Source organism: Grampus griseus (genome assembly GCF_964374135.1).
Source record: "Grampus griseus genome assembly, chromosome: 20".
Lineage (NCBI taxonomy): Eukaryota > Metazoa > Chordata > Mammalia > Artiodactyla > Delphinidae > Grampus > Grampus griseus.
Genome location: NC_139014.1, coordinates 8,583,465 through 8,610,805, shown reverse-complemented (window position 1 = coordinate 8,610,805; position 27,341 = coordinate 8,583,465). Strand labels below are relative to the sequence as shown.

Here is a 27,341-nt window from a genome sequence, read left to right as displayed (position 1 = left end):
CAGGGACGAACTCGCTTAGTCTTCCCAGGATCTCCCTGGTTTTAGCACGGGAAGTACTGTGTCTTTGGAAACCCATCACTCCCAGGCAAACTGGGACATTCAGTCACCTGGACCTACAGCAGGGGATTTGATTGGTTGGGTAGAAGGCGGGAGAACTCATCACTGGGCCTTCCTGGGCTGCCCTGGGATGGGAGGTGCAGATGAGCTGGCGGAGATGACGGCCCGGGCCCTTCTTGGTCCAGGAGTCAGGCGGGCTATCGAGGTGACAGCAGTGTAAGGGGCAGGGAGCCGGCTGGACGTGGTAAGCAGGCCCCTCGGAGGAGGTGCATGGCTTGGAGCCGGTGTCAGCCCCGGAGGGTCAGGGCCACAGAGAGAGGAGCTGCTGGACAGGCCTGGCCGGCAGGGGCGGCAACGGGGATGGTTTTAGTCCGGAGGAGGAATGGGGGCTTCAAGTGTAGGAACTGCCAAGAGCTACAGCCGAGGAATCCAGGGATGGGGCAAAGCCGGCAGAGCCAGGAGCGCCTTCAGATGCTGGCCAGCAGGGTCGCAGCCCCGCGCGGGGGCCAACCCTCCCCTCCCCTCCCCTCCTGAGCCCACAGCAGACGTGGGCGTCGACGACATGCCTCGGATCCTGGAAGGAGAGGCTCCGTGTGGCCACTGCCCATCGGCTCATTTGGAGATGAAATCCACTTGTCTTCTCCAGAAGGAGCCAACCTGCCTGACAAAAGGGCCCGGGGGGCCCCGAGGGGCTGAGACGATCCTGAGGCCACCTGACTCGCTGGTGGCAGAGCCGCGAGCCCAAGTCACCAGAGTCCCAACTCAGGGCTTTCCTGCTCCCCACCTCGGCTGCCTGCCTTGTCCTGAAGCCTGAGACGGGGTAGGGGCAGGCATGGGGGGTATCGTGGGTTGAACAGTGACCCCTGACTCCCCCAGTTCATGTCCACTTGGAACCTCAGAATGAGGCCTTATTTGGAGACAGGGTCTTTGCAGATGTTAAGATAAGGACCGAGATGAGGTCACCCTGGATTAGGGTGGGCCCGAGATCCAATGAGAGACAGAGAGACACAGAGGTCCCGTGAAGGAGGCAGAGATTGGAGTGACGCAGCCACCGAAGCTGGAAGAGGCAGGAAGGCTCCTCCCTGGACCTTCAGAGGGAGCCCGGCTCTGCCCACACCATGACCTTGGACGTCTGGCCTCCAGACTATGAGAGAATCCGTTTCTGTTGCTTTAAGCCCCCCAGTTTGTGGTGATTTGCGACAGCAGCCCCAGGCCACCCTGCCACGAGGGAGGAAGGGGCTGGTGAGGCCTGCGCACAGCTAAGAATCTGGACCTGGACCCCCAGCCTCGCTCCCCGGCTCTCGGGATGCAGAGAAAACCTCGCATGGTAGCCTCTTACAGTCTAGTCTTTTGGGGGCCAAGTTCTCTTGGAATACATTGGTATGAAATTATTGTCAAATATCGACCCGCTCATAGAGCTCACTGCAATAGATTTCAACTTTAACAAGAAAAACATTTCCAGGAATACAGTAATAGAAACAGCTCACAGCACTGCCCTGCAAAGCCTCCTCGTAATGAATACATTAAGATTCTCTGTTCTCTTTTCAATCATCCCCTTAAATCAGTGCTTCTGAGTCCCTGAAACCTTTCTTCCCCCCCCCCCCCCCGCCCCGGGAAAGGAGATGAAACAGTTCCCCAGCGATCACTTTCACGCTACGTTCACGCTCATCTGCACTTCCGGGGTCAGAAAAGAGAAAAAAAATCCCCACTCCAGAGCCTCCTGGGTTTGCATTTGGAACATTTATTTCAGGAAATACATTTTCAACACTTTGTTATTTATACAAAAAGAGACGAATTTCTCAAGAGGCACATAGCGAAAGGCCACTGTGGAACAGATCCCAGGGAAACTAACAATGTTTCAAAATCTGGCTACAGACAAGGAAAGCGAAGGCATCCCGGGACAGAGGCTGCGACCCCGACGCTGGAGACAGACACGTCCTTCAACATCTTGGTTTTGGCAAAAATGGCAAGTCGGCAAGTAAACTGTTTCGCTAAGGGGTCCTTCCTCTCTTGGGTGGGGAGGGAGCAAACACGCAAAGCGATGACACTCGCACGCACGCGGACGTGTGCACACACACGCACGCGCGCACATGCCAGGTCAGTCTGCACCCACCCCTCCCACCACATTTCTCACCAAGCCAGGGGTCTGCAGATGGCCGTGCATCTCCCCGTGTCTAAGCTCACAGGCCTGAGACGTGCAGACGTGAAGCCCGCTCTGCAGCCCAGCAGTGGGCCATGCACACCCGACCCCTGGCCAATCCCTCCTTGGGGTCATTACGACGGGCTCTGGGGTGCGGGGGGGAGGTGAACAGAGGCCCAGGCAAACTTAGGGCAACACAAAGTCAGGCTTCCCTGGCCTCCCACCTCCCTGGCGGCGGCATCAGCACAGCCTGGGCGGGAGGGCTGAGTGTGCATCTGGGGTGCCCAACTGGGCATTCACTTAACCAGAGCATCTTGGGCCCAATGGATGTCTAAACAGACAGACAGACACAGGCTTCCCCAGTCACACGGGGTGGGGCAGGGCAGCCACCAAGGCCACAAGGGCCACTCTGAGCGTCCCCAGCCATGGTCCCTGTGGCCCACTTCCTTTGGGCACCTGCCAGTACCTCCTCCCTTAGCTTCTGCTCCAGATTCTCTCACTCGGACCTTCCCCAAAACTCAGGCGGGTGGGGTGCACCTTTCCTCTTCCTTTGAATCCTCAATCAAATCCCAGTGGGGGGGGGTGGGACATGAGGGGAGATGAAGACACACCTCCCTCTCTCCAACTTGTCCCAATTTCTCGTCCAAGGGGACAGCGAGGGAGAGCTGCTGGCTCGCGAGGACGGCTGAGATAAAGGCACTTCCTACTCCAGGACAGGGGCGCAGGCAGGTGGGCGGGCAGCAGCCAATGGCCCCGCTGCATCTAAAGCAATTGGCAACTTGGGTCTCGTGGAATGAACTGCTCTCCCCTGGGGGCGGGGTGGGGTGCTCTGAGTTGCGGCCAGGGCCATGTGGGGCGGGGTGGGGTGCTCTGAGTTGCGGCCAGGGCCATGTGGGGAGGCAGGGGCAGGCAGGGGCTCCAGGTCCACGAGAATGGCTCCATCCTCCCACGGGCACCACCCTGCCACGCCGCAGAGGCTGTGCCCGAGGGGCACCAAGAGCTGGAGGCCACTCCTCCGGCCCCGGGGCAGGGTCAGGACTGAGTCAGTGGTCCTCCCGTCCCTCCTGGACCTCAGGGACGGCCAGAGAGCCGGCCTCCACTCCGAGGACCCCCCCCCAGCCCAGGTCCCCATAGTCAGCGGGCTAATGACAAACATACTCAGAGGGCACTCGTCATCTTGTTACTTGGCAGGTGTAAAGGGGCGGAGATGGAGGACACATGGAGAAAATTATATAAAATAAAACGGGGCAGGTGGGTGGGGGGAGGGTGGGGGGAGACGGAAAAGACTTGGGGCAGGGTCCCGGGACAGGCGGTGTCTACATCCCCTGGGCTTCTGGAGCCTTCTCCTCGACACCATTGGCCACAGCGCTGCTGCCCTCGTGCAGACGCTTCACGCGATAGGCTTCGAAGTGGATGGTGCTGGTGATGTCCTTGATGTTCTGCATGTGTGTCCTGGGAGGGGCCGGGGGGTGGGTCTCAAGGAGGGTCACGGGCGAGGGCAGGAGGCTGGCCCTGCTCACTCGGCCTGCCCTCCCCACCCCCAATCCCCACTGCTTGCCTCCCCGGAGGTTCCCCAGTGATAGACCAAGACAGACCAAGCCTGGGCAGGGATGTGTGGCGGGGGGGGGGGGGGGGGGGGGGTGGTCCCCAGGGCAACCCCAGCTGCTCTCGGGACCATGTGTTCTAACATGTCCCCCTTTCTCTGTGTCAACCCAGTGGCCAGTCCAGGGACAGGGGCTGAGTGCAGAGGCCCCCGGGCAGTGCGCAGGGCTGGAGCGTCCTTGCTCCCGTTTAGAAGAGCCAGGCCGGCAGCCAGGTGTGCTGGCAGGTAAGGGACAGCGGCTTGCAGCAGGCGGCCGGGGTTGGGGACGCTGGCACCCCGCTAGTCCTGTGTTCAACCTTCCCTTCTCTGCAGCTCAGCAGGAGAGATTTGGAAAGGACACGTCAAAAGGGCCCAAGGTGGGCTTCCTTCCTCAGCCAGGCTTTCCAGCATGGCAGGGCTGCTCCTGGAAGCCAGAGCCCCCCAACCTGGAGGCCGTGAGACGGTCCCATCCCTCCTATTGACATTGTCCCTAGCATCCATCCTGCTGGCTGAAAAGCTGGGAGCTCCTGGTACCCTGGTGGGAGCCCCTACCTTCTCTGTTCACCTGCCCAGGCCCAGACCCACCCACCTGGCACCCTCGCGAATGGGCGGAGGACAGGCTACTCCTTGCCTGGGCTCAAGGAAACTGAACAGGGGCCTCCACCAGGTCAGAGGACGCGGGGATGGGAGCTGGGAACCCCCCAACACACGCCCGGCGTACGAGACCTCCGGGGGCCCTGAATCTAATGGGCTCAGGCTGCGGCGATGCAGACTCGACCCTTTCCAAGTAGAAGTAGAAAAGAATTTCAACTCTTGCTTCATTTCCAAGAAGGTGTTTTAGGAAATGGGCCTCCGAGGTCCCTCCAGGGAAGGCAGGCAGACGCGGGCGGCCATGCCGGCTGCTGCTCAAGACCTCCGCCCGGTCCCGCCCCTCCCTCGGCCCCGATGGAGGCCCCTCCGGCGCTCACCTGATGAGGAGGTCCCGCAGGTAAGCAAACTCACAATGCGTGGTGTTCTCGACTGCGGAGAGACAGAAGGGGCTTTAACGTCAGGCAAAGCCCCGTTCCCCCAGTGCTGGGCAGGCAAGCGGAAGAGGGGTCCACCGCGCACAGGGGAGCCGTGGGCACCTTGGCTTCTGCCCTCCGGAGGGTTCTGCTCTAGCAGGGAGATGGCACAGTAACCCGGCCAAGACGGCCGCGGGGGGGAGCGCTAGGCTAAGCAGGCGGTGGCGGTGGGGCGGCTGCTATGCCGTGGTGACGGGGGGGGGGGGGGGGGGGGGGGATGATGTCCCAGGGGAGACCTGAAGACGAGAGGGGGGCTGGGAACGGAATGAGGCAGGAATCAGGGCTGGGACTTCTCCCCCACATGCTCAGGACGCACACAAGGACAGCCGTGTACAGGCCAGGCACCGGGGGTGACTGTTTACACTGAGGTCAAGAACCAGCAGAACTGAGCCGTATGCTGCCTGGGGAAGGTGCGCACGAGGACACACGAGAGCCTCCCAGACCGACAAGCTGCAGAGCAGCGGATAGCTCTGGGGACGCGGGAAGAGGGCAGGGAGGGGTCCCCAGGCCCCCACGGGTACCCTGGAGCGTGCAGGTGGTGCCTTGGGGCTGAAGCTTGCGGCAGTTACTGCCACAGTCCAGAACTATGCGGGAACACTCCGCCTGCTGTGTGGTCAACAGGTGCTAGCACACCTTTTAAAGGGTGGTGAGTGGCATCACTTGGACTGAGGGAGGTGGGCAGAGAAGGCAGAAGGAGAGGCTATTCTCTGCTATTCTGTGGAGGCGTCCAGCCCGGAGGACTTAATCCGACCTTCACACACCCTACGGGATAGCGACTAAGGTTCTTCTTCTGTGCTTGTAGGGAGATGGGGCTCAGAGAGCAAAAGAGATCTGCCCGGGTTCCACAGCCCGTGAGGCCTGGCTCCCTGGTCCAGGCTTCCCCATCCCAGAGCAGCAGGGCCTTTCTGAAGCTTAAAGGGCTGATGAGGCGGCAGGCAGGGCCTCCACTGCTCCTATTGGATTTCACTTGCCTCTTGCCTGGGCTCTGCCCTCCACACCCCTGCCCTCCTTTCTCCCCCACCCCCCGCCCCTGCAGGGCTGTGCCCACACTAGAATCTTCTGCCAGCTGACTCTCATTTTTTTTTTTTTTTTTTTTTTGCGGTACGCGGGCCTCTCACTGCTGTGGCCTCTCCCACTGCGGAGCACAGGCTCCGGACGCGCAGGCTCAGCGGCCATGGCTCACGGGCCCAGCCGCTCCGTGGCATGTGGGATCTTCCCGGACTGGGGCACGAACCCGTGTCCCCTGTATCGGCAGGCAGACTCTCAACCACTGTGCCACCAGGGAAGCCCCTGACGCAGCCTTTTAATCTAACTTGGAGAACCAGTGAGAGCTGGTGGGAAGAACAGAGCTCTGAACCTGGCGTAAGTGTGTTTCTGCCGCCTCCTGGCTTAGGTAAATTATTCTGGCTTCTCTGACCCTCAGTTTCCTCATCTGTAAAATGGGGATAATAATGCCACCCACCTCTCAGGGACACGAGAGGATTAAATGAGTTAACTGTGTGCTTTATGACACCCGCCTACCTCTTAAAACATTTCAGGAGGCTTCCAAGGATGAGCAAAGTACCTCAGGACGCTGCTGTACACCAAGTCAGAGGAAGAACAAAGAACTAGGACTGGTGGGGGTGGGGATGAGGAGAAGCACTTAATAACTCTGGCTGAGGGCCAGCACAGAGTGGTGCTGGAGTGGCCACAGAGTGGCCAGCTCCCAATTCACAAGGTCCCAGAGATCAAAAAAAAAAAAAAAAAAAAAAAGTCCACCAGGCCCTGGGGAAGTTCAACTATTCTAAGATAGGGCAGAAATTCCCTCCAGGGCCTCATGAAGGCTGCTGGGATGTGAGAACCACCACCCCACCACTGTCTTTACAGGTTCCACGGGGCTGTTTCTCATCACCACCCTCAACGTGAGCTGGTGGCACCACGACAACGCACAGGTCATTCAATGCGTGGTATCCCGGCCAGAGCAGGAGAGGGGGACACAGATAACCAGCCTCGCTCATTTCCTGACAATTTCCTTTACCGCCTGCCTGCAGGGCCCTAGCTGGCCGCCAGGGGGCAGCAGAGGCCTGTCAGCTGCCGGGCTGCCCTTCCTGCCCCTCCCAGGTCCCCATTGGCCCTTTCTTTTTTTTTTATTTTTTGGGGGGCTGCCTGCCGGATCTTGGTTCCCCGACCAGGGATCGAACCCGAGCACTCTGCAGTGGAAGCGCAGAGAACTACTGGGCCACCAGGGAAGTCCCCCCCGCCCCCATTGGCCCTTTCTTATCCCGAACTTCTCCACCCTCCAAAACATACCTTCACAAAAAGGTTCCTAAACAGCAAGATTTCAGGAAGACAGGAAACGGAAGAGGTGGGGCCAAGGCGGGATGAGCCCAGGGTGAAGCCTCATTGAGACGGCCCAGGTGGGTCAGGGAGGTAAAGGAACTTAACAATTAACCCAGGTAAAATGAGCCAGGCTGGGAGCGCTCCATTGTATCATTTTCCTTATATTAGTTACTTAAAAGTATCTGCTGCCCCAAAGCTCCAATGGTCCCTGAGACATTCTCTCATTTTATTAAACTCTTGGCGCATGGTACCCACTTTACGGAGGGTGAAAACAGGGGCCCTGGGGGATGAAGGGACATGCCCAAGGTCGTGAGCTGGGCATGGGTTGGGGTGGCAGCAGCTGGAGCTGAAAGCAACTGCTGGATTTTCTGCTTCCTTCTCTACGCTGGGCCTTTCAGCCAAGTGAACAAGGAGCAAAGTGGCCTATTTTACTCTGTTCTAGAGGGAGAACGGAACGGGGCGGGGGGTGGGGGGTAAAGAAATGCCCAGGTCCACCCCACCCAGGGTCATGGCCACCGTAGTGGGTTGGATTGTGTCCCCCAAACAACGTCCAACTCCCAACCCTGGGCACTTGTGAATGGGACCCTATTTGGAAAAAGTCTTTGAAGGTATAATTAAAGTAAGGATCTCAAGAGGGGGTCATCCTGGATTTAGGGTGGGCCCTAAGGCCAGTGACAAGTGTTCTTATAAGAAGAGGGAAAGAAAGACACAGGCACACAGAGGAAGGCTGTGTGAAGACACAGCAGAGATCGCAGTGATGTGTCTGCAAGCCAAGGGATGCCAAGGACAGCGGGCAGCCACCAGGAGGGCGGCAGGGAACAGATTCTCCCTCAGGGCCTCCAAAACTCGGAGGATAAACTTCCGTTTTAAGCCACCCAGACTGTGCTGGTTTGTCAGAGCAGCCCCAGAACACCAAGACGGGGGTCCCGGGAACTTCTGGGGGTGGGAAGTGGGGAGGGCATCTGGCTCTCAGCTGGACAGAGCTATAGCCCAGCCCTTTCCTAAGCCCAGAGAGGCGGGGTGATTTGTCCAGAGTCACACAGCACGCCTGTGAAACCCCAGCACCAGGACCCAGAACTTGACAGTGCCCGTCATACCTCCTTCCTCCCTGGATATTTCCCCGCCCATGGGAGATGGGAGTGGAGGTGCAGCTCCGTCAGCTAACGGCTGTGGGCCCCAGACGAGCCACTTGCCCCCTCATTTCCCCCCAGCCGAGCGGTAACCATGGGACCCCTCGCCATGGCTAGGTGGGCAATGCAATAGATGAACGCAGCTCCCAGTCAGCAGAAGCAGCTTTTATTCTGACCTGTCTGGAGGCCCCGGACATCAGCTCAGCGATTACCTTCAATGGTGCCCCATTTGGTTTTCCTTCCAAGGATCCTCTTCCCGTTCACTTGGTACTCATGGTCACTGCCCACCACGGCAAACGGGATCATTTCCTGGGGGAAGGGCAGGCAGCATGGGTCACGCGAGCGTGCAAAGGCCAGTCCACTCCCTGGGCCCCTGGGTGGAGCTGCCTAGAGTCCAGGCCCCCAGCACTAAGACCCTTGGCCTGAGAAGGTTGCATGTGAACACTGGCACCGACTCCTCCTAGCCCAGAAAATAACGTTCTCATGGCTCAAGGCCTTACCACCCGTTTCCCAGCACACCCTGGATGGGGTGGGAAGACCCCCACCCATGTCCTCTAGCAGGAAGTGAGAGGCCTCTGGGAACAGCATCCTGGTCAGTCCACTCACTCGGAATTTCTCGTTCACCAGCCGGTCCTCTGAGTCCTCGTCAAACTCCTTCTGGGGGTACACGTCGATGCCGTTGGACAGCAGGTCTGCGGTGATCTGGGGGTCCAGAGGGGAGAGATGCGGGCACCGTCCACGCAGCAAGCTGGACAAACCCAGCTTTGGGGGATCTGCTCATGCCACAACCTCCACGAAGTGAGTGGCCCCAGGCTCGGGATCAGGGGTGGGCTCTGGGGGGCTGGTGACACTGCTGCTCTCCAGTTCTTGTGCCTCCCGAGTGGAGGAGGGGCAGCTGCAGACCTGCCTGCCAGGAGAGAACGCAGCCGCCCAAGGGACCCGGGTCTCTGTCCCGGGTATCTCCCTGTCCTTGTCCCCCAGCTCATCACACCCCGAAGAAAATCACTCAGGCTTGCCGAATCCTCCCCTCCCTGAGCTCTACCTGGAAAGCCTCTCACTGCAGCTCACCAGCCTGCACAGGTGCACCTGTTTGTGTTAAACCGTCACCACCCTTTGCAGCGACAGTTACCCACATGGATGACGTTCAGTGATAACATGCCGGTGAACAACTGTCACTTCTGCCCTGAGCGCAAATGCCTGCGTGCAGCCTTGGGAGCTCTCTCGTTCCTTTTTCCTCCAGACACACCCATTACCAGGACACCGTCCTCCCCTGAGCATGCTGGGAAAATCCCTGGCACCTGGGCTGCCCGCGGGGCGGTTTGGTGGGGGGGCGGGCGGGGCGGGTGAGGAGGGCGGAGCTTTGGGGATTAGACTGAGGGGCCCCCTTGCTCACGCCCACTGAGGCGGAGGCTCTGCGGGGGCCCAGGCACCTGGGTTTTTCAAGTGCCCCAGGTGGTTCTGATGTGCGGCCCTGTTAGGAAGAAGCGGCCCAGGGCTCACCCTCTTGCTCGGACAGCGGCCCAGAGCGGGACAGTGGCAGAGAAGAAAGCGGCCAGCTGTCCCCTGGCAGAGCCCGTCCCTTCCGGACCATCTCTTCCATCTAATAAGAACCTGGCCTGTTCTGTCTGACTGGCCCTCACCCGCCTCACTCCCAGAGAGGGGCAGGGGGCCAGGGAGCTGCGCAGAGGCGGAGCCCTACCCGCTGTTTGAAGTAGACCCTCTCCTCCAGGGTCAGCGTGTCGGCCTTGGCGATGACCGGGACGATGTTGACCACTTTGCTCAGGCGCTTCATGAACTCGATGTCCAGGGGCCTGAGGCTGGAGCAGAGAGACGTGGCTGAGGGTGTGGCTGGAGGGACGTGGGAAGTGGGGGGCAGGAACGAGGGACAGAAAAAGGAAAAGGGCTCCTGGGACACACTGAGTCCGGGCAGCAGGGGGCGGAGGGGCAGGCCTACTCCGAGCACCCTCGTGCACTAGCTCCCAAAGCCCCCAGTGTGTCCACTCGGAGAAGTGCTGCCCCTGCCACCGGCTCAGGTGGCCATCGTGCCGTGGGTCCTCGATATGGGGGAGAGGAAGGAGGGATGGGAGCTCACTCGGCCCCAACTCCCGGGACGGGCTGGGAGGCTGCTCTCTGGGGCGGTCCCAGCCCCCCGCCCACAGGCTCCAGTGCGCCTGAGATCTGATGTGGAGAGTGGCTTACCCTCCAGCCCCTCCCTGCCCCCCACCGATGTGAAACCTCTTCTCAGCAGGTGTGTGGGCAGGGCCACAGGACCCCTGAATGGCGGGCAGCACGTCCCCACCATGAACAGAGCTGCGTCTGCTCTCCTCCCCCCGTCAAGGGTCAGTCAGTCGCAGACATGGGGTGGGGCTGAGGCGGGTTCCGGGAGGAGGTCCGAACGAGGAGGGCGAGGGGCCACCCCAGCCCCACGGGCCCGGGACCCGAGGGAGGGGACGGCGCAGTGCCCAGCTGGGTCCCTGCGGAAGCAGCAGTGCCCACCCTCAGCTCGCCGGCCGGCTCTGCTTCCCAGCGTCGGCCTCAGTGGAGCAAAGCCTGGACCAGCTGGACCAGCTGCCGTGGGGCCCGCGGCTGAGCCCGCTGTCCCCCAGAGGGAGAGGCTCGGCCACGGTCCCTGCTCCGGTGCCGGGCCTGCTCACCCCTGAGCTGACCCTCGCTGCGGGCAGCTCGGGGACTTGGCCTGCCTTCCCACAAAGGCCCCGGCCGAGGCCGGCCGCCTCCTGCCGGGCTCCTTCCTGGACGTGCCTGCGGGGCTCAGGCCCCCAACCCCTGGGCTCCCTGCTCCGAGTAGAACCGAGAGTAGAACAGCCAGAAAGAGCCAGAGCCTCAGGCCGTGGCGACCAGCAGGACGCCGGGCCCCAGCTCTCCCTGTCTGTCCACCCACGCTGCCTCCCCACCCCACTGCACCTGCTGCCCGCTGGGTGCCTGACTCAGGACAAGCCTGAGGGTGTCCACCAGCAGGCAGAGAGGCACCAAGGTAACCGGTGCAGGGAGCCAAGGACAAAGGGTCTATGAGGCCATCAGGAGCCCAGCTGCCCTACAGGGGAGACCACCCTGCTCACAGGAGGCAAGGAGACCCCCCCACCCCGGCTCCGGGGCACCCAGCGCAGGCCAGCCTCGCTGACCCGTGTGTGCACCTCTAGCTGCAGACAGAACCCGCAGGAGAAAACAGCTCTCACCAAGGTGGCCTCGACCGACAGCCCTCATCCAGCCCTGCGGGGGGCCAAGCCCGTTCTCTGTGCTTTAAACCCTCCTGGTGGTCCCCGCCGGGGACTGTTATCACACCATCATCACCCCCCTTAGGGACCGGCAGCCACCCTGGAAGAGCGGGTAAGTGCTAAGGACACACAGCCGGAGTCTCAACCCGCCTGCCAGGCCTACCCGAATGGCCGGCCTGAGAGGGCAGGTCCCAGGCCCCGAACCATCCTGGGCCCGCCTGGTCCTCCACCCTCCCAGGCAAGCTGGATGGTGGACAAGTGGGTGGGATGTGGTACGGGGGCAGAGGGAGACTGGGGCACACAGGCTGCTGACCACGGCCCACCCAGCCCATCTGCACGCAGGGCAGCCCAGCCCCGGGCCTCGGCTGTGTGCACCTACGAGTGGCCGGTGGCGGGGATGAAGTACAGGCAGCAGTGGACGCGCGTGTCTGGGATGCGCTTCTTCCGGTTGATGTTGACCTCCTCCTGCAGGTACTTCTCGTACTGGTCATTGATGAACTTCATGATGGGCTGCCAGCTGCATGGAGAGGCCCCAGTCAGCCTGCACGCGGGACCCCCACCACCCAAGCTGGGGGGCAGGCCCCCGTCCCCACCCGCAGGTCCGTAATTCCCCAAGTCCCAGCCCAACGCCCGTACACGTGTGGAGGTGTCTGACATTCCGAGCAGAGACCCACACTAGCCTCCCATGCTGACTTTTGACCGCATGGGTCGGGGGGAGGGGCAAGATTCCCAGCAGCCCCGTTAGGGCTCTTCCACCCGGGGAAGCGGCCCCCGGAGCCCCTCACCAGTTCTCATTGTTGATGTGGTCCCCGAACCCCGGTGTGTCGATGACCGTCAGCTTCATGCGGACGCCCTTCTCCTCGATATCTGCACAGAATCCCAGCCCCACCGAGCTCAGGGGGAGACCCAGGACCCGTACAGACACCCCAGCCAGGCTCCCTGACCACCCTGCCCCAAAAAAGCCCACTTGGGGCGCCCGCAGGGTGATGCCAGGGAGATGACAGCCTGCAGCAGTAAAGTCCAGCAGAGCTGATGACACTTATCCTGGGCACCCCCTGCCCATGATTTTTGGTGGAAAACTCAGCTATCTCCAGGGGGCTCTGACCAGGGCCTGCAGGGGTCCCGGAGAGCAGCCCCGACCCCTCACCCTTCACCCTGAGTCTCAACATGCCCAGAGGTGTAGCCGAGAGTCACCAGCTCAGGGGACCTGAGGTACCCGACTTGGCATCCCTCCGCCCAGCCCCTGCCCGGCACTCACCGTGTGTGATGGACTTGATCTCAATGGTCTTAGGGATGCGTTCCTCCGAGGTGGGCTGCACTGACTTCCGGCTGATTTTGGATTTGAAGAGGGTGTTGATCAAGGTGGACTTTCCCAAGCCACTCTGCCCTGGGGAGAGAACGGGGCTGTTTGGCGTGGCGCTCCAGAGAGGGCAGGTCACGGGCCTGCGATGCAGTGATGCCTGGGCGTCGCCCCCCAGCACACCTTGGTTGGGGGTGGGTCAGGGGGAGGTCAGGAGGCAGGAGGGTGCCTGGGTGGTGGCCGAGCTCTCACAGTGCGTTGTGGCAGAGCAGGACACGGACCCCTCGCCTTCTGACCACAGGGATGGTCAAACTGCCCCATGCGAGGTCCTGGGGTGCCCGGGAGGAGCTGAGATGCAGAACGGTGTTGGGGAGGCAAAGTGCGGGGCTGGCCCCTCCAGTGCAGATCCACTCTTAGCTGTTGGGCATACTGGGATCGACATGGGGTTTGAAGGAAAAGCCCTACAGAGCCCCCCACCCTGGGACCTCAGGATGGAGGGTCTGCATCCCCCAGGGCCGGGTTGCCCACACTGTGGGGCTCCAGTCCAAAGCCCTGGGGGCCGGGCTCCCCGCCTCCCAGGATCATCTCGGTTGAAGAGTTGGCACACTCAGCACACACAGCCTGCAGCCACGTGACCGCCAGGCTCCGTAAAAGGCCACTGCTGCAGTTCTTCCTGGCACAGGAGGCCTGACCGGGCCCCTGGACGCTGGGCAGCTCTGCCTCACTGCCAAGGGCAGGGACAGCGCTGACCAGTGCCCACATCAACAGACCTGGCAGCTGAGGGGCCGAGGGGCCAGTGAGCCCCTGGGGCATCAGCCGCCCCCCGGTGTGGCCCCAGCAGCGATTCTGGCCTGGCTGTGAGCCCAAACCTCACGTCACCCACAGTCCCCTCCTACAGCAAGAAGAACGAGGGCTGAGGGCACAACAGGGAGGGGACCTGGACTCAGTCGTGACTGGAAGGCCCCCCCTCCTGCTCTAAATCACCCTGAACCTAGGGTCCGCCTCGCTGCTGCTGCCCCACGTCTCGCCCACGCAGCCCTCGCTGTGCGCCAGGCACTGTCCTAAGAGCGGCAGTTTAACCCTCACAAGCAGGTGCTGTCATTAGCCCATCAGACAGATGAGGAAAACTGAGGCCAAGTCCAGACTGAGGATTAGAAGCAGCAGTCCAGTTCCACGGCCCCGGCCAGGACCTTCCACATCGGGGGTTAATAGCGGCAATGGCCACTGACGCCTATAAGATGCCTACTACGCACCGGGCACACCCCGGCACCATGCACACGTGCACACACATGCACGCACCCGCATGCGCACAGGCTCACACACTCCAGACTGGCAGCCCCATCACTTTGCCTCTGCGCTGAGCTGGCCTTAGGCCATGGTAACCAAAGTTATTTTTAAAAATTAAATCACACTGATTTTCCAACTTTGATAACCTTTCAAGGAAAAGCGTGAATCCCCCAGAGGGTGGCGTCGGGAATCCCTGGCCTGAGCTGTTTACCAGCCCGAGGACTGGCCCTCCTCCTCCACCATCTCCCCTTCTGCCCGATGGTTTTGTGTCCCCACCAAGCTCAGGCCAGGGGCTACATCCAATATTCCAGCCATGGCCCCTGACACCTGGGAGATGCCAACCAGGATATTATAAAGTTTATCCTGTAATTATTATTATTTTTATTACCACCATCCTCATAATTGCTTCTGAAATCTTCCTGAGTGCCCATGACCATGCCAGGGACCGAACACGTTCTCCCATGTGCCCCTCCTGGCCCTTGGGGGCCAGGACTATCCCATTTTATGGATGAGGAAACTGAGGCTGAGACAAACCCCAGGGAAGTCTGGGCAAGCATCAGGCAGCTCAGCAGGGGCAAGGCTGGGATTCTACCCCTGTCTGCAGACCCCCCCACAGGCGCCCTTCCACCCTGGCTGCATCTTCTGCGGGGGCACTGCTGTGGGAAGGAGGGCGGAGACGTGGAGCCTGGATTGTGAGCTGAATGACCTCATCATGCCCGCCTGTAAAATGGGCGCTCCCTTCACAGGGTTACTGTGAGGACTGAACAGGACCTGAGAGTCTTCGGGAACAAGGGCTGCCCACTGTTCCCCCAGCCTAGCCCCCTAACCCTGTCTGGGCCAGGCTGATCAATGACCACCCCCTCCCCATGACCATCCATCCAGCTCTGCAGAGGCCGCAGGGGAGCCTCCAGCCAGGCCTGCTGGGTGCGGGGGTCAGCGCACCCAGGGCTTGAGCCACAGCGATGGGGATGCCTCAGCAGAAGGTAAAAGCAGAAGGTGGAGGCCACTGGTCAGAGAGCTGTCGTCTCCTGAGCCCCTGCCCGGCCCGGGGCCGAGCTGTCTCCGGGGTTCTTAATGTAATGGGCAGAGGCCCTGCTGAGGAGCTGATGGAGGCTGGGACCCTCCTGGCGGGCACGCGTACACACACACAACGCCACTCACAATCTGTCCTGCAGGCCACGTCTGTCGCCCCCATTTTACAAGAGAAGATGCCCCGGAGCCTGTGTGGCTGGCCCGGGGGCAGGCTGAGCAGTGGTGGGGACCGGGGACTCACCGACCACCATGATATTGAACTCGAAGCCCTGCTTCATGGCCTTCCTGCGCATCTGCTCCAGGATGGAGTCGATCCCCACGTAGCCGAAGTCCACGGGGGCCTTCTCGTTCCTCTGCGCGGGCGGCTGCTTGAGCCCGGCGTCTCTGGGGGTGTCGGCCATGTCGCCAACGCTGCCAGGAGCTGCCTCGGTGGCTGCGGGACGACGAGTGGGCGCGTTAGGGGGTCACAGGGGACACGTGCAGGTGTCTTCTAAGCCCCCACATCCTCAGGTGGGGAAACTGAGGCTCAGCTGCCCGGGAGACCCCTGAGAAATGCCCCGGAGCTGGAGCCGGAGGCCCAGGTTGTCCTGCAGCCACTCAGCTTGGCCCACAGAGCCTCACTCCGGATCTGAAGCCGCCAGCCCTGCCTAGGCTGGGGCCCTCCCCTCCAGGGCAGGGCTGACTCCTGAACCCTCCTCTATCTCACCTGAGCTGCACCCAGGAGAACTAGCCTGCGCAGGGCGGGGAGCGCTCTTTGCCCCCCACCCTCCTGCCCTGCCCGGGGCACCCAGGTGGGCCCCCCCATCTCCTTCACCTTTGGCCCCAACACCTGCTGCAGCCTGACGGCCGAAGGGGCCCTGGGGGTCAAACAGCCAGTGTTTGGGTGAACCCATGAGCCAGGACAAAGGAGAGGACAGCCCTCTGAAGGAAGGATGGAGGGGGCCGGCACTGGCTCAGTCCCAGGTACCAGCCAATAGCCCTGGAGCGGCAGGAGTGCTGGGACGAGGGGCGTTCTTTCGAGGCAGGAGGGCCTGGATGCAGTGCTAGCTCCTCCAGGCCCAGCGTTCCTGGGAGATGGCAGGAAGGAGAGGGCCCCGGGCAGCACCTGGGGGCACTGCCCCCCGCCTCCCCCCTCCTTGGACTGGATCCAGGTGGCCGTCTTCTCTCTGGCCGCCCAGCACCTGTGGGCCTCACACCCACAGGCCAGGAGGAGGTTTTGCTTTCATGTCTGCGGACGGGCTGAGCTGCTCGAAATACCTCAAGCTTCTGCGGTCTACAGGTTAGAGCCTTCCTCCTTTCCTCCCGTGCTGCCCTCAAGAATCCACATGCCCAGGTTGAGGTCTGGGGCTGGGGGGATGCCCCCCAGAAGCCCCCCAGTGGGGACCTGAGGTGCACCCGGCCAGCAGGGCTGGTCAGGGCGCTCAGGACGGTGCAGGGTCCCCACCAGGGTCCGGCTGGAGCACTTTGGCCGCGTCCCACTGAGCCCCCGACGTGGCACATGCCCAGGCCACACCCTCCCCGGCTGGCCCCCCAGCTCCCCTTCCCTGCCCCCTTGGGTCCAAGCTCTTCCCACTAAGAAGCATTTTCGGCTTCATCCTACCTCCCAGGAAGGATCACCGTCTCTCCTCCTGGGGCACCCTGAGCTCATGGGAAGCGACCACACAGCGAGTCCAGATGCCTCCCCCGGCCCCGCGAGCCCTTCCCGCCAGCCCTTGGGGAGAAGCTGTCGGTTCCCTGCGCATCGGCTCCGGGTGCCCCATGCTCCAGGGGGCGTGCCCCACCGCCAGGGTGGGCAAGCAGCCTTCCCAAACGTGCCCTCCTGCCCACCCCCTCCGACCCTGCCCCAGGAAGCAGCAGGACACAGGTCGCCAGGTCAGGAAGGTCACTGCTGGGCTTTCAGATAAACTGCCTTTCCACTTCCCGGGGAAAAAACCGGACTCTATCCCGTCCCCAGGCTCGCACCTCTGCAGCCACATTTGTCTTCAGGAGCCAAGATGGGGGCCAGCACCCTCTCCTCCCACGCCCAGGCCCAGGCCAGTAAGACAGGAAGGATGATGGGCACCGTTTGCTTACAAATCCGAGAAATTGGGGTGTTGCTGGTTCATCCTCAAGTCAGTCCCCATCTCCTCTGCCCTTGACCAAGCACAGCCATTCCTGCTTCCCACAATGGGGGTGCTGAGCAAGTAACATAACGCAGATAAAAGCGCCAGGGGTTGTCAGGGGGCGCATGCATCTCTCCTAACAACAGGCTGATGCTTGAGGCTTCGGTTCCAGGTCCACCCCCACCACCGCCCTAGGCCAGGGAAAGGCGAAGGGCCCAGGGGGGGTTCGACCGCCATTCGCGGGCCTCCTCCCTGCATGGCCTGGAAGGCCTGTGCCTCTGTTCCCTCTTCAGAAACACTCTGCCCCGGGCTCCGGCATCTTTAAATAAACAAAGACCAGAGCTGCATCTGGCCTGAACGTGTGGCTTTGGGGCTGTTTCCTGGAGACAGACGTGGGGCCTTGTCTTTCAGGACGGCAGTTCAGCCCTGCCCCACGTGACCGAAAATTGCTTCCATCTGTCTGCGGGTCTGGGAGCCATTCTGCCCGGGACTGGGCCAGCCCCCCACCCCACCCCTACATCTCCCTCCATCCCTCACCCCCCCTCCCGAGCAGCACAGGGGGTGGGGTGGGGGGCGTGCCCTGAACCCCCTCACTTCCCTCCACGGGCCCTGGGAGCAGCAGAGCGAGAGAGACTCCAGCCGGCCCCTCCACAGGCACCAACAACCACTGCAGAAACTCAAACCAAAGCAAACATCCTGCCCACTAGGGCCCTGCTTGAGAAATAATCATAAAAACATGACAAGCACCACCCCACCCGCTGAGGGAAAGGCCTGGCCTTTTGCACAGGTGAGGGTACATTCCTGCAAGGTCCCTCCTCCTCTGGGAGGCCCCCTGGTGGGCAACCCCAATTGTGCCCACCCAGATGGCCCACAGACACGGGACCCGCCCTCTATGCCCACCCAGCCAGGAGGCTTTGGGGTCTGCCTTCAGAACCGTGCGGGCGAGAGCAGAGGCCCTGGCAGGCCAGCTCGCCCAGAGACGCTGTCTGCGTGCGACCCCTTGCAGGCCCGCGGGGCTCCAGCCGGCTGGATGGGACGGCGGAGACCAGCGACTCCAGTACCATCCAGTGTGGCAGCCACGTGTGACTTCTCAAAAATTGTGATAAAATGTACACAACACAAAATGTACCATCTTAACCAATTTTAAGTGTGCAGATCAGGAGTGTTGCAAGACTGAAACTGTCCTCATTAAGCACGAACCCCCCAGTCCCCATTCTTTCTGTCTCTACGAATTTAACTACTCTGGGTAGCCCATGTTAAGTGGAGTCATACAGTATCTGTCTTTCTGTGGCTGGCTTGTTTCACTGAGCTTAATGCCCTCAAGGTTCATCCATGTTGTAGCGCGTGTCAGGATTTCCTTCCTTTTGAAGGCTGCGTAATATTCCACGGTATGGATGGACCACAGTTTGCTTCCCCATTCGTTCCTTGATGGATAACTCGGGTTGCTTCTATGTTTCAGCTCCTGTGAATAGTGCTGCTGGGAACATGGGTGTACAAATATCTCCTCGAGACCCTGCTTTCAAACCTTTCGGGTGTAAACCCAGAAGTGGGATTGCTGGGTCAAATGGTAATCGTATGTTTAATTTTTTGGAGAATCACCAACTGTTTTCACATGTGACTGGCGTGCTTGAAATGCACCTGGTCCAACGGAGGATCACAATTTTTTATTTAATTTAATTTTAATGAATTTCAAATAAAGAATGACACAGGGCATATGGCAACTATACGGGACAGCACAGAATTCTTGTCCCACCTACTCATTTTACAAATGAGGAAACTGAGGTCCCCAGAGTGATGTTTTTCTGAAATGCATTGGAAGCGGTCTGGCCAACCTGAGACCTTCACTGAATTTAATCAGCCCTGTAACTTCACATTCACCCCTGCGATATCTGATTAACATCCATGTCCCCCCACAGACCGTGAGCTCCAGTGACTATGGCAGTGATATGTATGGATTCCCACTGAGCCTCCAGAGACCTACAAGGAGGGGACACTCAACCAATACTCCTGAATGAATGGGGTCTTAGGAGTCTCCCCTCAGCGTGGGGTGGGGAGCACAGGGAGGAGGGCTGTGCTGCCGCAGGCTGCCTGCAGACCCTCCACGAAGGCCAGACGCCACCTCCTGACCCGCCCCCCAGACCTGTGTCCAATCCACCTCCTCCAGTGAGCTGCCTGCCGCTGAGGCCTCACCCTCTTCCCCATGGCCCTGTTATCTGTTTTTGTTTCACACCCAAACTTCATCAAATGCTATTAATAGGAAAGGGAAGTTCTTACCAGAAAAATAAGAGGTCTCACATTTATGTCCAAGGTGACTCTCACTTCAGGCAAGTAAAGCAAGAGGGAGCCCTGGTCTTTAAATGTGGAAAACTCACGCTCAGAGAAGTTAAGTAACTTATCCAAGGTCACACAGTACGAGCTGCTGCTACTTTTCACTGCTCCTACTTGGAGCCACACTCTGAGGAGGAAATGTAGGTTTGTGGTGGGGGTGGTGACCCCTGGGGCAGCCTCACCCCTGCTCCACCGGGTCGGCCACTCTGGGTCAGTCGCTCTCTCCCCAGGCTCCCAGGCCCAGGGCAACATCCCTGCCCACCACAGCACCACCCTCCTCTGGGGAAGAAAAGCCCAAGTGACCACCTGGGGTCGGGGTGTGTGTGGTGACCTTAACACGCCAGTTTACGCCTTCCCTCCACTTCCTAATCACTTTCTTTACCGCAGTAACAGACACGACGTACAACCTTGACCATTCTGACCATGTTAAGTATTTGAGTCCGCGTCATTAAATACATTCAGGATGGCAAGTAACCACCACCACTACCCACCTCCAAACGCCTTCATCATCCTGGACAGCAGCTCTGAGCCCATCAAACACTAACTCCCCCTCCCCCTAGAGCCTCTGTTCTACGTTCTGTCTCTGTGAATCAGGCTCCACTAGGAACCTCATAAAAGTGGAGTCATGCTGTATTTATCCTTTCGTGTCGGGCTTCTTTCACTGAGCATAATGTCCTCGAGGTTCCTCCCTGTTGCAGCCTGTGTCACAATTTCGTTCCTTTTTACGTCGGAATAGTACTTCATTGTTTATCCATTCATCTGTCCGTAGACGCTTAAGTGGTTTTCACCTTTTGACTATGATGCATGATACCGCTATGAACATGGGTGGACATGTGTCTGAGTCCCTGCTTTCAATTTTTCTGGTATCCAGCTTAATTATTAACAGAACCCAGGTGGTGCTCAGAAAGGCTGCAGTTTGGACAATAGGCAACACGGTCATCCCGCAGTCAAAGTGAGGTGCAGCGCCCCCCTGAAGGCTTCGAGGCCAGGAACCAGGGAGGGGCCTCAGGTTCTCATCCTGGCCCCACGTGGTCCTTTGCAGGTCCCTCCAGCCTGCCCTGCACTTCCCCCCAGCTCCTACCCCACCATCTCCTCAAACCCGAGGCCATGGCTCGCTCAGCGGTACCCCCAATCCTAGCCCAGGGAGTGGCAAAAAGTAGCTTTTTGAGAAATACCTAAAAGGTCCACCCACAGATGAAAGGGTAAACACAGTGTGGTAAACCCACACAATGGAATATGAGTCATAAAAAGCACTGACGTAATTAGAGAAATGCAAACCCAAACTGCAATGAGGTATCACCTTACACCGGTCAGAATGGCCGTCACCAAAAAATCTACAAATAAATGCTGGAGAGGGTGTGGAGAAAAGGGAACCCTCCTACACTGTTGGAGGGTTTATCAATGTAAATTGATACAGCCACTATGGAGAGCAGTATGGAGGTTCCTTAAAAAACTAAAAACAGAACTACCATATGACCCAGCAATCCCACTACTGGGCATATACCCTGAGAAAACCATAACTCAAAAAGAGTCATGTACCACAATGTTCACTGCAGCACTATTTACAATAGCCAGGACATGGAAGCAACCTAAGTGTCCATCGACAGATGAATGGATAAAGAAGATGTGGCACATATATACAATGGAATATTACTCAGCCATAAAAAGAAATGAAATTGCGTTATTTGTAGTGAGGTGGATGGACCTAGAATCTGTCATACAGAGTGAAGTAAGTCAGAAAGAGAAAAACAAATACTGTATGCTAACACATATATATGGAATCTAAAAAAAAAAAAAGGTTCTGAAGAACCCAGGGGCAGGACAGGAATAAAGACGCAAATGGACTTAAGGACACGGGGAGGGCGAAGGGTAAACTGTGACAAAGTGAGAGAGTGGCATTGACATATATACACTACCAAATGTAAAACAGATGGCTAGTGGGAAGCAGCCGCATAGCACAGGGAGATCAGCTCGGTGCTTTGTGACCACCTAGAGGGGTGGGATAAGGAGGGTGGGAGGGAGACGCAAGAGGGAGGAGATATGGGGATATATGTATATGTATAGCTGATTCACTTTGTTATACAGCAGAAACTAACACACCATTGTAAAGCAATTATACTCCAATAAAGATGTTAAAAAAAGCACACTGATGTCTTAGATGAATGAATAAAGGATACGTGGCATATGTATACAATGGAATACTACTCAGCCATAAGAAAAGAATGAAATAATGCCATTTGCAGGAACGTGGATGGACCTAGAGATTATCACACTAAGTGAAGTAAGTCAGACTAAGACAAATATCATGGTATCACTTTTATGTGGAATCTAAAAAAATGATACAATGAACTAACTTATTTACAAAAAAGAAACAGACACATAAACATAGAAAACAAATTTATGGTTACCAAAAGGGAAAGGGTGGGGGAGGGAAGCAGGGCTAAATTAGGAGTTTGGGATTAGCAGATACAAACTGCTAATAAATAAAATAGATAAACAACAAGGTCGTACCTTAGAGCACAGGGAACTATATTTGATACCCTGTAATAAAGTAAAATGGAAAAGAATCTGAAAAAGAACATATATATATGCTAAAGAATATATTTATGTAAAAACTGGATCCCTCTGCTGTACACCAGAAACGAACACAACATTGTAAACTAAACATACTCCAAAAAAAAAAAATTAAAAAAAAAAAAGCACTGATGTTCCGACAGGCTACGGCAGATGAACCTTGAAAACGTTACGCACAATGAAAGAAGCCAGACGTGAAAGGCCACATACGGTATGAGTCCATTTAAATGAAATGTCCAGAAGAGACAGAGAGCGGATGCGTGGCTGCCAGGGGCTGCGCCATGATGCCTGTGGGATTTCCTTTTGGGTGATGAACACGCTCTGGAACTAGGTAACGATGACGGCTTTTCAACATTGGGAAGAAGCGCCACGGACGCGCACGCTCAGTGGGTGAATTGCATGGGGTGGGGATTATATCTCAATGAGCTGTTACGTTACGACAAAAACGAAGACGCTGCCGGTAGAGATGGATTGAAAAGAACCCACTGTGCCCATGAGTGGCCACCACCCAGCGGTACGACTGGAGGACAGCTGAGGCCCAGACGCCCCCACTCAGGCCTGAGGTCGTTGCGCACCCCCCGTGCTGTCCGGCCGTGGAAGCAGCCCATCATCTCCCAGCAAGGACGTCCAGACCAGCCAGAGGAAACCCTGGCGCGTTCTCTCCGCAGGCCGCCACTTTGAGCCCAGGCCCGCGTCCCTGGTGGGGAGCCCTTGTCCCCACAGGCTGGGGGCAGCTGGTCCTGCCGCTGATGGGGCTGCCCTCCCCTCGCCCTCTCCTTCCCCACAGGGGCCTGCTGGGCCGCCTGTTCTAGGAGTTGACGGTGGGGGGCTGTAAGTCACCAGCGCCAGCTTCGGACTTCTGCTCCAAGGGAGAAATTCTCCGCCTGCCCCCAGGGCGGGGATCGCTGTCTGCGGCTCGCTGGGACCGGGGCGGGCGGTGGGACACACGTCTGGCTGGGAGGTACCGCCCAGAGAGGAGCCTGCTCCCAGGTGGAACGCCTCACAGGGGGGTTCACGCTTCATCGCAGCCCCAAGGCGGCCGTGGGAGGGGGCTCGGCATGGCAGGCTTGCAACACCCAGGGGTCACCCTTCTCCACCCGCCCCCTCCCTGTTTGTCCTGTTGCTTGTCCTGCGGCCCAGAAACGTCCCCACAGGTTCCATCCTCCCCGAGCATCGGCCCCATCTGCCCAGTGCAGAGGTGGCTCTATGGGAGCAAAAGGGCCCCTGGGCCGCCCAGCCAGAGGGGGCAGCCACGTGGTACCCGTGTCACAGGCAGGGACACAGCCCAGGACAAAGCTCTCAGGGTAAAGCCAGCTCAGGGCTCCTGATCTCACCCCGCCCCTCCCCAGGCACACCGGCGCCAACACCCGCACAGGCCTTGCTCAATCACCGCCCACAGTGGCCGAGCCAACCTGTCTACAGACACCCACGAGGCCACCCAACAGAAGCTAGTGTCACCAGGCAGATCCAGGTGGACCCACTCAGAGGTCTGATGTTGGGGGTCCTAGGGAGCCGACCACCACGTACTCTTCCTGCAGGAAACTGTGTCTCCAGCCAGCACCCCGCCCTCAGTGAAGCCTTCCTTCCCTTCCCACCCTCGCCCAGGTGCTCCTCGCAGCCAGGCAGTCTCCCGGCTTCATCTGGCAGCTATGCACACAGCAGAGGGGCCCCCATCCCCAGCGGCCCTGGAGTCCACCCTCTGGGACCACGGGGAAGGCCGCACTGCAGTCTGAGGGGACAGTCACAGCCCCCACCAGAGCACCTGAGCCCATGGCCAGGACCAGACAGCAGATGCTCCTTGCCCCCTGCAAAGAGGCTTCTTAAAGATGGGCGTGTCCCTGATGGAGGAAGTGCCAGGGGGACAGAGTGACCAGAGCTGCCCCTTCCTTCCCTCCCACCTCCCTGGGTGCTGCACAGGCCTGCAGGGCCCGGCCTGGCACCCAGATTAGCCGGCCTCACTGCTCTCTTGCTGGGCCTGCGCTCCACTTTATACAGTCTCAACAATGATAACCGAACAGGGCTTCCCTGGTGGCACAGTGGTTAAGAATCCGCCTGCCAATGCAGTGCACACGGGTACAAGCCCTGGCCTGAGAAGATCCCACATGCCACGGAGCAACTAAGCCCATGCGCCACAACTACTGAGCCTGCGCTCTAGAGCCCGCGAGCCACAACTACTGAGCCTGCGTGCCACACCTATTGAAGCCTGTGCGCCTAGAGGCCGTGCTCCGCAACAAGAGAAGCCACTGCAATGAGAAGCCCGTGCACCACAACGAAGAGTAGCCCCCGCTCACCGCAACTAGAGAAAGCCCACATGCAGCAACAAAGACCCAACGCAGCCAAAAATAAATAAAAATTAAAAAAAAAAAAGATAACCGAACAGTGATGTGTGTGGTTTACTTTAACCACGTGTCCCCCCCACGTAAGATTCACGAAGCCACAAACCTCAGCCATTATGCTCACTCCTGTGCTGCCACATTCGGAGCAGGGCCTGGCACGTGGCAAGTCCAAGACTAAATGTTTGCTGAGCGAACGAACAAACAAAGGAATGACGCAAATCACAACAGCCAGCGTTTGCTGGGCTTGCTCTGCACCAGGCGCTATTCTAAATGCCTTCCGCGCACCAACTTAGGGAACATCACGACAACCCTATACATCAGGTATTGTTAGTTTCCCCATTTCACAGATGAGGAAACTGAGGCCTACAGTGCTTTTGTCACTTATTATGGTCACAGAGCTAGTGAATGGCAGGCAGGGTGACTCCACAGGCCAAGAAAAGGCTAAAAGAAGTATAGGTTTCCTAGAGCAAAGACCCAGAAAGTGCCAGGTGCTGGGGTAGCGCTCTGAGGCCTCAGGGCTCCAGCGCTTCCTTCCTTTGGGTGCTCTCCCCAGGAGCTGCTGGGAGGGGATCCCACCCAGCCATCTGGAAAGGCCTGTTGAGTGCATTAGCATCTTAGCCTCCATAAACTCCTGAGAAAAGGAGCCTGCAGGCCAAGCCTGGCAGGCCAAGCTCTTCAACTCCAGCCGCCAGGCTCAGCATGGGGTCCAGGATTCCAGGGCCCTCTCAGGATTACCTACAGCTCCCTCAAGACACCGCTGCTGATGAAGGCAAACCCTGGCACATCAGAGGCCCACACACCTGGTGCCCCAGCCAGAGGTTCCAGGTGGACTGATGCCAAGCACATATCAAAATGTCCATCCTCATCCTAAACCTCCACCTCCACGAGGCCCCAGCTAGAACTGACAAAACCCCCAGGGGCCTCAAAGATGACTCCCCACTTCTCGTACAAGTGACTAAGTTGACGGAGACACTATTATTAACCAGCTCAGGAAATGTGGGTGAACGAAAGAGGACAGGACAGCGATGGGTCTGGAAACCGGATACATGTACAGAGGCGGGTAGACCTTGGAGAAGAAACTGCCCTGGAGAAGATGTCAAAGATATGGCTATAATAACAATCTTAAGAAAGAAGAACAGAGCTGGAGGAATCACACTCCCTGACTTCAGACTATACTACAAAGCTACAGTCGTCAAAGCAGTACCATACTGGCATAAAAACAGACACATAGATCAATGGAACAGAATAGAGAGCCCAGAAATAAACCCACACACTTATGGTCAATTAATCTACAACAAAGGAGGCAAGAATATACAATGGGGTATAGAGTCTCTTCAATAAGTGGTGCTGGGAAAACTGGACAGCTACATGTAAAAGAATGAAATTAGAATATTCTCTCACACCATATACAGAAATGACTCAAAATGGATTAAGGGCCTAAAAGACCGGAAACCATAAAAGTCCTAGAGGAAAACATAGGCCAAACATTCTTTGACATAAATGGTAGCAATGTTTTTCTGGATTCGTCTCCTAAAGTAAAGGAAATAAAGCAAAAGTAAACAAATGAGACCTAATTAAACTTAAAAGCTTTTGCACAGCAAAGAAAACCATCCAAAAAAAAAAAAATGAAATGATAATCTACTGAATGGGAGAAAATATTTGCAAATGATAATGACATATAAGGGATTAATATCCAACATATACAAACAGCTCATACAATTCAACATTTAAAAAAAAACCTGATTAAAAAATGGGCAGAAGAACTGAATAGACATTTTTCCAAAGAGGAAATGCAGATGGCCAACAGGCAGAGGAAAAGATGCTCAACATCACTAATCATCAGGGAAATGCAAATCAAAACCACAGTGAGATACCACCTCACACCTGTCAGAATGGCTATCATCAAGAGGAACACAAATAACGAATGTTGGCGAGGATGTGGACAAAAAGGAACGCTTATACACTATTCATGGGAATGTAAACTGGTGCAGCCACTGTGGAAAACAGTGTGGAGGTTTCTTGAAAAACTAAAAATAGAACTATCATATGACCCAGCAATTCCACTTCTGGGTGTATATCTGAAAAAATCAAAAACACTAATTCAAAAAGATACATGCACCCCAGCGTTCATAGCAGCATTATTTACAACTGCCAAGATATGGAAGCAACCTAAGTGTCCATTAACAAATGAATGGATAAAGAAGATGTGGTGCATATGTATGTGTGTGTACACACACACACACACACACACACAAAATGGAATACTACTCAGTCACAAAAAAGAACGAAATTTTGCCATTTGCAACAACATGGATGGACTTGGAGGGTATTATGTTAAGTGAAATAAGTCAGACAGAGAAAGACAAATAATGTATGATATCACTTAAGCGTGGAATCTAAATATACAACAAACTAGTGAATATAACAAAAAAGAAGCAGAAACAGATATAGAGAAGAAACCAGTGGTTACCAGTGGGGAGAAGGAAGGGGTAGGGACAAGATAGGGGTAGGGGATTAAGAGGTACAAACTCTTACATATAAAATAAGCTACAAGGATATATTGTACAACACAGGGAATATAGCCAATATTTTATAACTATAAATGGAGTATAACCTTTAAAAACTGAATCACTATCTTGTACACCTGTAATTTATATAATATTGTACATCAACAATACTTCAATTTTTAAAAATGGCTATAAACGATAATGGTTGAAAAAGATCCTGGGGTCCTGGTGGACCAGGACCACAACAATGATTCATTCAACAAATATTTATTGAGTACCTATTACTTAGTAACAAACAAAAAGAAAACACTATAGGCTTAAAATCAGTCTGAATGAAAACAGTGGTGGCA

General features: G+C 57.3%; 1 protein-coding gene across 5 annotated transcripts in view; it reads right to left on the bottom strand.

Moving 5' to 3' along the window:
• Positions 1–1,782: 1,782 nt before the first annotated feature.
• SEPTIN9 (septin 9) overlaps positions 1,783–27,341 on the bottom strand; it is a 164,992-nt gene continuing 139,433 nt past the window's right edge. For all 5 annotated transcript variants that reach the window (XM_082678076.1, XM_082678077.1, XM_082678078.1 and 2 more), the window contains 9 exons: positions 15,386–15,577; positions 12,784–12,912; positions 12,311–12,392; positions 11,905–12,042; positions 9,992–10,109; positions 8,899–8,994; positions 8,505–8,601; positions 4,748–4,799; positions 1,783–3,649 (listed from right to left, as the gene is read on the bottom strand). In XM_082678076.1, coding sequence (XP_082534202.1) covers positions 3,514–3,649; positions 4,748–4,799; positions 8,505–8,601; positions 8,899–8,994; positions 9,992–10,109; positions 11,905–12,042; positions 12,311–12,392; positions 12,784–12,912; positions 15,386–15,577 — 1,040 coding nt within the window. In that variant the 3' untranslated portion in view covers positions 1,783–3,513. The remainder of the gene's footprint in view (positions 3,650–4,747; positions 4,800–8,504; positions 8,602–8,898; positions 8,995–9,991; positions 10,110–11,904; positions 12,043–12,310; positions 12,393–12,783; positions 12,913–15,385; positions 15,578–27,341) is intronic.